This window comes from Atractosteus spatula, chromosome 18 (genome assembly GCF_055471065.1).
Source record: "Atractosteus spatula isolate fAtrSpa1 chromosome 18, fAtrSpa1.hap1, whole genome shotgun sequence".
NCBI lineage: Eukaryota > Metazoa > Chordata > Actinopteri > Semionotiformes > Lepisosteidae > Atractosteus > Atractosteus spatula.
The window spans coordinates 18,339,230-18,350,122 of record NC_142723.1 but is presented as its reverse complement, the minus strand read 5'-3'; the positions used below and the strand labels follow the sequence as shown (position 1 = coordinate 18,350,122).

The following is a 10,893-nucleotide window of genomic DNA, read 5'->3' as shown; positions in this document are numbered from 1 at the left end:
AACACTGAACACACAACTGCTGCTTGAAATGTAGTCCATAATTAAAGCAACAAAGGTTTTCTTCTCCCTTGTCTTTGTCCCAGAACCAATCTGCACAGGATATGCCTGTCTCTTTTTTGTACAAATATTATGATGATCCTGATGATGAAAGTGCTGGCTCTTCTGCCTGGATGGCCAATAATTAAAAGCAGGCCTCTTGTTTACTCGACAGTGCTAATGATCCTGATGAAATTACCTCTGGGATCATAATTATAGTAACTCGCTGCAGAGACTTGGAGAATCACACTCTGAGTGTGAAGCTCACAGTATAGAAGATGACTGAGCCACACTCTCACACTGGATTTAAAAAACACCCCCATTACCAACCAAGTTAGATTCTCTTTTTCATTGTCTAATTTGAAGGATTATTTCAAATTACCTCAGATTAATTATGGAACCCTTTCAGCCACTTAAGATATCACCTACTAAAGCATTATTAGGCTACGTTTTACATTCACAGTTTGTTCCTTAAAAACAATCACAGAAAGTTTAATATTAGTTCAAAGAAACTCATTATCTCACTTTATTATATGATATTCATAGCTCGGTTGGAAACATCCCTGAAACACTCAGCAATTGTTCATTTTACTAAGCAATCGTGGGCAATTCTCTTTGACACTTGACCTCCTATCATTACCTCCAAACACTGAGGCTCAATATCACTTACTAAGGATGTTGACAAGACCAGACTATATTATTATTCAGACAACACCAATATTCTCTGTACTCTGACTAGGCCTCTGTTCTCTATTATTCCAACACAGCTTTGAAAAAAATATGTTTTAGCTCATTTTGATCTTATCAAAAGTCAAGCCTGGCAAAGAATGATTAAAAAATAATTCCATCCTTACCCGTCTCCTCTTAAAAACACATTGGCCCCTTTTCCCACTGATGATTTGTTTTTGCAGGAGTAGTAGCACATGGGCAAAAGAGCTGGCCACATTGGTTTTAATTTCAAACATCAGGCATTCACAGGAAGAATTGTTTTACTTATGAATATTAATGCCCTTCTTAGTCGTGCCTGTTGTAAATGCCTGTTTGTCGCCAGGAGCTTCACAAATCAGGTCCTACTCCTGTTAAAACCATGTATTAGACACCCCCTGACATTAAACCCTTGCCTTTGATTCCTAATTGCAGCAGCGCAGGCATTTGCACAAGATGGAATGCAAAGCTTTAATTAACTCTTATATCACACATATTCCACCCTGATTGTCATTCTGTTTGCTACATTTCATACTAGCCTCCACCAGTGCCCCCTCCCCTCCCCCAGACTCACGACCACATCACCACAGCTTCCAAAAAATGACAGCCTATCAGGAGCACATTCGCACTTTTTAGGACGGATAGTTAATTCCTGTAACATACTTGAGAGAGAAATTGGACTTTTTTGTTTCTTTTGCTTATTTCCAAACCCCCCCCCCCCCCATCAGAGTCCTTAAATAAAGGGTCTCAAAATTCAGCTCAGGAGTAAAAAGAGACAGAATAATGTCCAAGTACGATAGTGATTTCCCCAGTCCGGTCATCAGCTTCTTTGTGACACAACCACAATAGACTGCTAATATTATCTATATTGACAGAGGGAAATATTTCTTTTAAATGCTGCCTGTGGCTTTCATGTTAGCCAGCAGACCTGATCTGTCAACTGTCAATAGTGCCTTCATACAAATTCAGGACCTGATTTTAACCATTTAGGATTTGAGGAGTACACCATTGATATTACAGTGAATGTGATGCAATGTAGCTCTATTCTCCCAAATGTGTATTTTATGTCCAATATGTTCTTTTTCTTTCTTAGAAGAAGGAAAAAATGTCTTTACTGCTAAATTTGAGCCAAAAAGTTCCAAAGAAAATGAGTCTTCATACAGATTAAAACCATGATCCTACACGGCGAGGCCTGGACAGGTCTGACTAAAGCCATTGTTCTAGTCGATGTGTTTTCCAGAGCTTGATTACATGTGATTTGGAAGACTCAATGTATTCTTCCCATATTAGTCCCAGTACCCAAACATACGCGCCATCTGCTGGTGAGCAGAAATACGCAGAAGCCGATCTATACAACCTTCGTTCATAAAAGAAATTCTCATTGACCCAAGAGCAACACAAAAATCTTTCCAAGACTTGCTTTTATCTGATTTTAATCAGGGGAGGCAAAGGTGTCTTATATACAGCAAGCCCTTCAAATTATTAAACGTTTAAATCTCCTATGCCGCCTTTGAATGGCAGCGGTAGGAAAATGTAATTTTAGCAAAATTAAATCGGTGCGCGTCAAAGCGCCCAGAGTGCCTAAGCATTCGGTTTTTAGTTTTAAAGTTTGAAACACACAGAACATTCAAAAAGGGCAAACACTAAGGTCAGACAATGTGTCTTAGGTGTTTTCTAACCAGGGAATGTATTTAAGCTCATGGATCACATTTCTCTAAGAATTCAGAAAGTTTCCTTTAAACCTCTCAGCAGAAAATAAAAATTTAACACAACTAGATGCAAACGTAATAAACCAAACAAAACTGTTTTGATTGTAGATCACCACTATGTTACATCTGCACTTAAGGAGCACATTAGTATACCAAGAACTGATTTTCTTCTAAATGCAATTTAAAAAGTAGCTGGGAACATTATGTGACAGGTGTTACCAACACAAAGCTAAACATTAAAACCCATTCATGACAGACTTTACTAATTAAAAAAATAATTTAGCAAATTAGAGCTGTTCTTATAAAACTATTCTTATAAGAACGCCGTTTAAAACTTAAAATGTGGAAGACAATTATATAAAAAAGAAATTTCACCTACAGAATTCACTGCTAAAAAGATGGCTCTTCACATTTCAACAGAAATAACTTGTCTGGCGAATCATCCAAAACATCTGATGCCATTTCCAACCAATCTGCATATCCATCCCATCAGTTACAAACACAAATCTTAAAGGTTTGACAGCAAATAAAAGTTAGATTCATCAAAAAGATAAAACATGAAAAATTACACAAAACAAATGCATCTACAACTGAAAATGTATATTTGCATTCCTTTTCAAATGTAGTAATTCTAAAGAGCTCTGAAAACTGATAACAAAAGATAAGCATTTTTTTATTTAAAACAAGTACAAGAAATATAACAATATACAGCTCCACACCATATAGAAATCTTCAAGCTGATGAGAGTCTACTGACAGGTGTCAAATACAGATTTCAGACCATTGACAGCTTTGCTTATTTCTTAAACAAATGTGAGATCTTAGCACCAAACAATTTTAATACATTGTTCAAATGGTGCAGGTGAATACAATATCACACTTTCCACAATTTAAAAATGTATGGAGTTTTTTAAATCTGTTTAGAGGCAGTATAATATAGTGATTTGCAGTTTGTAGTCACACATACACAAAAAACTAACAAAACAATTTCAAGAACAGAAATGAGGCCAGAGAGTCCTGCCATTACAACCCCTGCCACAATTAAAACTATACTGCCACCTTCTGATTAGAAGATGCTAGGAATATTTTTATCCAATACTTCCATGTTAAACCTATCGCACAATTATAGCAGTTCTGCCTTATTTGTAAATAGAACAACAAAGACACCATTTTTCCCAAAGCTGGAAGGTATTGTCTCTTCTGAAAAATATAGAGAAATTTGTTTTTACAATATACGTGATACTTCATATTATCTTACATAATGCTTAAGAGATCAATTGCTTATGACAGTAGTAAGTACTTATGATCCAATTTGAGTCAAATATACTAGTAGAATAGTAATGGATTTTCAACATATTCAGTAAGCTGGTTTTCTATACCAATTTTAAAAATGTTTTTTTCTTCCATTTACTCATGCTATTGACAACTATTAACTTCAAACCTTTGTGTCTATTCCTGTAGGTTATAAACAAAGCAAGACCAAACAGTTGATTTAAAATAAGTAGGTCTGTTTAATAAAGTGCAACTCTACAAAGTTTGATTTAACATTCTCAACTAGTATTAAACCAGTTTAATACTCTTCTTCATTTCACAAACACACTTACGTGCATCAAAAACTGTATTTGATTCACTCGCAAGGTTCCATTTTGACAGAACAATTATTCAATTCGTAACCAAAGTGATTCGATGCACAATCTAAAAATACAAATGTCTGTTGTAATGGAGAGGAAGAGAGGCAACAAATTTCATACTACACATACCCATCCTGAGAAACATCTAAAACATAACAAAAAAAATGAGATTTTCATATCACCAGACGGGGCAGAAACAAAGTGAGCATGTAAGGTAATTGGTTGCCCTTTACAGATTATTACAGACTGCTGTATGTCATTACTTTGTGGTAATCTCAGTGGTATATATTACTGTTTCATTGTCTTTACAGTATAATAAAATACTTTCAGTGTATTACGGTTAAAATTCAGTTTTTAAGAAAAGTAGCAAAGTAGCAGGTTAAAAACATCATGCACATGTAAATCATCACACTGCATGATACTTTTAGGATGCTTACAAATTCCTGAAAGCATTAAATACTGTACAGCAGCTTTCATTTAAGGTTATGACAATGAAAGTGTACTTAATCTTAATTCTCAGATGCTGATATACCAAGAAGGAACACGGTGTGAAGGGCCTGGTGTTTAGAAATCACTGAGATACACCACAGGGTAGCAGGCACTATGTGTGTACTTCAGGAGTATGCATCTTCAATGTCACCTGCGCAAGCTCCTCATTCCTGATCTAAATATACACTTTAAATGTTACACTATTCTTATATGGATTTTGGTTTGAATCCACCAGGTGTGGATGCTTACGTTAATCACATTGGAATGAATAAATGTGTGACGGCTGCAGACGAACAATTCAGATGGCAAAAGTGGCTCCCTGGATACTTATTCCTCCATGATTTCTTTCGGTTTATCCTTCTTTTTAAATAGTTTGGCAAAGGGAGACATTTTCTTCTTTTCTCCTTTGTCTTTCTTTAGGTCTGTTTAAAGGGGAGTAAAAAAAAAAAGCACATGACCAGATGCACAGCACTGCATGCAATTAGAAAACTCTTCAAAGCACAAGACAATAAAATAGCTCTCACAAACATATCTGCAGTAACTAAGAAACAGCAGGCAAGGTCAGTCATAAATCTACAAGCACTATTTTTGCATAACAACTGAAGTATTTCAAATTTAGGAAGAGGCATGACAAAAAAAAAAGCCCTAAACTCTAAAACTGGGACCAGGAAAACTTGAAATGGTCCAGAGTGGAAAGCACACATAGTAAATACGTATGGGAACACTTTTTTGCTCATAATGAATAAGTGAAGCTACTTGGCTCTTCAAAACAATGGCAGCAACACAGGACTCGAAATTGCAAAAGCAATCTCCACACTGGGAGGCTTGGGAGAATCCACAATGACTCATGTTACATCAGTGACATCAATCCATTTTCACTCTACTTATCTTGGTAAGGGTCACCATACACTGGGAGCAGCACAGAATGAAAAAGACTCAAAAGTAACAAGGTAATGCTAATACAAATATTTACTTTAACATTTTACTTTGTGTCCCAGCGTGTTCATATAATCCAATACAATTCTAGACTTATCCACATGCTGAAGCCATTTCCTATAGTTTTACATCTGTAGTAACGATACTTACACCATTTGCCTCTAGGGAAGTCTTCAGAATAGATACAAAATTACATCAGTTTCACACAACGGAATAAATGTGAAAGGTCAAGGACTTACCAGTATGGATCTCAGTCTATTAAGTGAAATCAAGAAATTGATTGCAGTTCCACAGATTAGTATTTAATTTTGCAGACGTGCCATCGTGTTTTTTTGTGATTAACATGTTTACTGAACCCTAAAACAGTGAACTGCTCAACAAAACAATGCTCTTTAAATAATAAAAGTAATGGAGTCTTAAGTAACACATCGTATAAAGATGCTTGTGGGAAATGCTTGACCTTTCAAATTGAGCAAACTGAAGAGTGAATGGAATGTATAAGCCTACATGGCCACCTTGCAACTTGTGGTTCAAGTCTCAGTTTTCATAGCTGTATGCTTTTCTGCAAGCCTGGCTACTGGACTTCAAGTGCTTGCAAGAGGAATTTGACTTCAGCTTCAGAAGAGTTTGATTGTTTTTACATTTTTTTAGCTTGTAACATCAGACACTACTGAATTGTCTTAAGTGTGTGACACAGCAAGAAGCACACAGACAAGCAAACAAGGACAGTTTCTGAAACCTTGGTCAATGAATCATGCAAAGGTCAGATATTCATCAAGCAATAAAATGTGAACATACAGAAAAATCTGCAATTTTAAAATTCACTTAGAAAAATTAGACTGCTTTTTAAGTGCATATCTTTAGAACACCTAAAAGACAGGAAATCATTTGAAAGTGTGATTACAAATCTAACAACTTTTCTTACAATTTTACCATTTTAATTTTATGTTCTGATCTAGTAAACATGAAGTGCACAAAAGCAACAGTTCTGACTACACACTAATACTAGTGAACTAACTTCTGATTAAATATACAGTAAATCATGCATTTATGTTTTTGTAAAATGCATTTATTTTCTTTAATAATGGAAACATTTAAATCTATGGCCTTATCTCTAGATTTTATTTCCCACACTATAAGATCAGGCATGACTGTGAAAAATAATTACCATTCTCATGGATGTGTTTACTTTGCACAGACTCCAAAGAAACCTTTCAGCTTTCCTTTGATATTTTAAAAATCTTGTACTGGAAATTTCTTTTTTAATTATTGGATTGTTTGGAAATCTTATAGTAACACTTCCAATAAAAATACATTTGCTAGCAACTCTTACACAATATGTATCTCAAATTATTTTCTTTATTGCAAAGACAGCTTTGCATATTACATAAGTTCGCACACAAAGGTAATACTCACCAAATTTCTGCATCATTTCATTCAGCTGCTGGTCTTCTTCCTTTTCCCTGAAATGAATAAAACAAATGAATAACTGGAGCATAAATAAATAAGAAATAAATAAAAAATGCATATGAAACCTTTGTTGTTTTTTACAGTTTTACAGAAAAAATAATCTTTGATGTATATTCTTACTGTGTTTGAAAATTAGGACAAATATATAATGTTTAACAGTGGTGTAATATATTGGTCTAAAAACAGTGGTGTAAATACACATTGGGTGTGAGGTAAATACACATTGTACTCAAACTGACCTTGTAACATACATGTACATTGTACTGACCTTAAAATAGAATGGAACAAAAGGTCCACAAATACACAGAAAGGAAATAACGCACATCCTGAGACTATTTTAATGTCAGCTTTCATAAAAATGTGGCCCAGGTTTGGCGTGATGAATCCACTTCCTATTTCTTTCATGGTGGCACGCAAAACGATAAGCAGAATGAAAATGATGCCTGAAAAAACGCGTGACGCTCCCATTAGAATGGCTGACCTCAGCCTGTCTTCGTCAAGCCCATCTATAATGGCATTTCTGTCATTGACAATTTCCACCAGCTTGTTCATCAGCTCCTCTTCCCGTTTCTTGTCCGCGGGAGTCTTCCGATGTTCTGGTGAGAGAAGGGAAAAGGCGTCTTTCTGAGGGGGAAGGGGTAAAGGAAGGTGCACAAACTGCTGCTTTCTTTGCAAACAATAACTCATCAAGTCATCAGCTCACTAAGCAGTCAGTTCAGAAGCGGGTTTATCATCCTTCATTGCCAAGCGAAGTTCCGATTTCAAACGGTCCGCTTTCTACCCACCTGGCTTCTCCAGTAGTCTCCTGAGCTCCTCTTCCACCCCCGGCTGCTGTTCTTCTAAATCCTGAGTCTTTGCTCTAAAAATGACAAGAAACAGGTCAGTCAAAACATGCTTCCCACAAAGGCTTGAAACGTAATCTGTAATCAGAGCTGTCAAATTTGAGTTTTGAAGGCATGATGTGCGAGCACATGAGAATAATTATAACTTAGTTCCCCTAAGTAACGCATTGTAGGGATATTTTTTTTTTAAGATTAGCAAACCGAGAAATAAACATAATCATGTAGACGTATACTTTTATCTTTAGGATAATGTTTCAAAGGAATTAAACCAAAAATGAAAACGGTGAACAAGAAACGTTTCTTACATGTAAACCAGCTCTGACTCTCTTCTTATGTACATCTGTTTTGTTCTGATCAAATTGAACCATTCCACCATCAAGGCATCCTCTTCTTCCTCTGAGGCAGAGACAAAATCGCATGAGAGAGAATTTCTAAATGATCATTTTCTTAGGGGCAACGGAATAAAACTTCAAGATTTTCTTGCTTTTCTAGAAACCTCTCATCAATATTTGAAATACATTTCAATTTCTCCTCCGTAATAACTACTGGATATCCTTAGCAGGTGACAGTGAGAGGGAGTGGGACACCCTGAGTGGGACTCTTACAGCCCTTACAGACACATGCACATACAGTACAGCAGCTGTCAATTTAGAGATGCATCTAATCTGTAAATGCACTTTCTTATAAAGATGGCATTGATCACCCAGGGAGAAAAATCACCCACCGAATTGCTAGTAATTCCAGAGGATGCACAGATCAAGCAGAAGAATTAGTCGCCTTTTTTAATCTGTGACTCATCAATGCAGCAGACTCAGAGCGACACGAACCCTGGGCCAAGGTACAGGGGCTGTACTGTGCCGCTGTTCCTATATTCCTAGCCACACTCTTCAAGGTCATTACGGGCTGAGCAATCGCACTGCCGCCCCTCCCCATCCAGCCACCATGGCCAGCACATGAGTCTATTTCCATCCTGCACCTCAATCCCTCCGAGAGCCCAGGCTATCAGGAAGGGAAGGCGGTTTTGTGCACCACTCAACCACTCGGCTCATTTGGCTCCAGTCTCAACAAATTGAACAGTTTTTGGGTCACACCCCTTCAGGCTGGATCGGAGCCCCAGTCAGAGCCCCCAGGGGGCCGCCGAGTCTCCCTCGCCGCGGCAGGGAGAGGAAGCGCGCGGGCCGCACACTGACTGACGGACACACCGCAAAACCATGGCAAGACACTGCAGTTCTCGCAGGAAGAGAAGAGCAAAGCTGCACAGTCTGACGATGAGCAACAATTTCAGGACTTTAACAATTTGCTAGGAAATAGACCGTCTCAAGGGGAATCATATAACCTAAAAATTACATCTGTCCTCAAACCAGCAGTCGCACACTGGTTCATATAAATTGACAAATTTCCTCAATCACAGTCTGATCTTTCGGGCTGGCACAAGGACCTACCCTAGTGAGATGTGTATCAAAGGACTGTGTTCTGCCAAACTGGTTTTATTATATCTTTGATATTCAACATCATAACTGTTGGAACGCACAGCATTGTATGAAAATATGAATGTGAATAAACACCACAAGCAGAATTAAAATGATCGTATAAAAATTACAACGCTCGGAAGCAAAAAAAACCCAACCCATTCAACTTTTCTTTCTCACCATATTTTTGTTGTCTGTGACAGCAGTACAAATTCAGCTCTCAGACTGTCCCTAACAGCTGTCAGTATTTCAAACTCAATAAAACTGATGACAATTTTACTTTTGATTCAGGTCAAGCTATTCATGTTGTACAGTCCTTTGAGGTCTGATCTCATTTCCTGGGATCCAGACCCTAAGCATAATGTATTGCCTGTGTTACAAAGCACAGCATAGTAATCATCCAGCTCAATGTCCTGTATATTAAACTTTGACAGAACAAGCTATCTGAGGCTTGGGAGAGAGCGCATCTGCATGTGAAGACAGTATCGGCTAATGCAAATCTTCCTCAGAATTCAGGACTCTCATCTTACCCATTGTCAGCTTTAGTCATTCAGTTATCAGTAGCTTGTTTGTCAGGAATGTGTTGGGTGGGGGGATAAATTGAAACTGAAGGCTTCTCTTCTCTCACCTCCCTCATAGCTGCGAAGCTGTTTCTCCATCTCGATGCCTTTCTTTTCTAAATCATTGAGATGCTCCTCAATCTCTTTCAGCTCCTTCAGGATCTCTTCCTGGGGAATGTAGTCCTGTTTCGCCTGGGGACAAGACACTCGTTTGAAAATTTTCACTTACTGAAAAAGTTTGTACATGACTTACTTCACTTTATTTCTAGGTGAGAAAATGATGAAAGACAGAAAAAAAAGATTTTGGTGAAATCATCTATTTGGATTGGCATCTTTCCTTACAGAAGGAGTTTGGAAAAATGTAACCAGATATCTTTCAGCACAGAGCCTTCATAACTAGTTACTTTTATACGTATAACACATTTACTGTGTTTAAGGAAATACTTAAGGGAAAGTAGAGGGACACGAGAGGGAAAGCAATGTAAATTTTTTTTAAAAAAAAAATTTTTACAGGAAAAATGTAAACATTCAATAGGATTTCATTTTCAGCTGTTTTTTTTCCTCAAAAGTACTATTATTTAATTTTGTCCAGAGGCTAGTTTATCCACATTCTGCTAAAAAAGTCTTCGACCACTTAATACATTCACATCTGGTATGACTGAATCACAAAATATAATGTAACAGAACGAGAAGAAGGCGATAAGCATTTACCTTCTGTGCCTTAGATTCAGGGCTGGTGACATCTTTCGCAGGTGAGCCCTTGTAAAAATTCACATTAATGGTAACTAAAACGAAAAAGTAATTTGTGAATTATTCAGACTGTTCCTGGTCACAAACAGCATATCTCTGAAAAGTAGTCCACACCTAAGACTGCTTTGCACTGTCCAATTGATGAAATCCCATTGACCAATATATAAATTCATGTACAGAATTTAAAGACCCAAGAGAATTTCATCAAATGCACACTGATCTAGCACAACACTTAAAAAGAAAATGTATCGATAGATATTTGTTTAAAATGACTCATTCTCAATGAAGAATTCAATA

At 37.1% G+C, this 10,893-nt stretch overlaps 1 protein-coding gene across 1 annotated transcript in view; it reads right to left on the bottom strand.

Moving 5' to 3' along the window:
* Positions 1-3,940: 3,940 nt before the first annotated feature.
* Positions 3,941-10,893, bottom strand: part of micall2a (mical-like 2a) — a 34,397-nt gene continuing 27,444 nt past the window's right edge. Inside the window, exons 10-16 of the mRNA XM_088936907.1 lie at positions 10,558-10,631; positions 9,915-10,038; positions 8,123-8,213; positions 7,761-7,834; positions 7,457-7,571; positions 6,922-6,968; positions 3,941-4,991 (exon numbers count right to left, since the gene is read on the bottom strand). Of these exons, the coding sequence (XP_088793033.1) occupies positions 4,897-4,991; positions 6,922-6,968; positions 7,457-7,571; positions 7,761-7,834; positions 8,123-8,213; positions 9,915-10,038; positions 10,558-10,631 (620 nt within the window). The 3' untranslated portion in view covers positions 3,941-4,896. The remainder of the gene's footprint in view (positions 4,992-6,921; positions 6,969-7,456; positions 7,572-7,760; positions 7,835-8,122; positions 8,214-9,914; positions 10,039-10,557; positions 10,632-10,893) is intronic.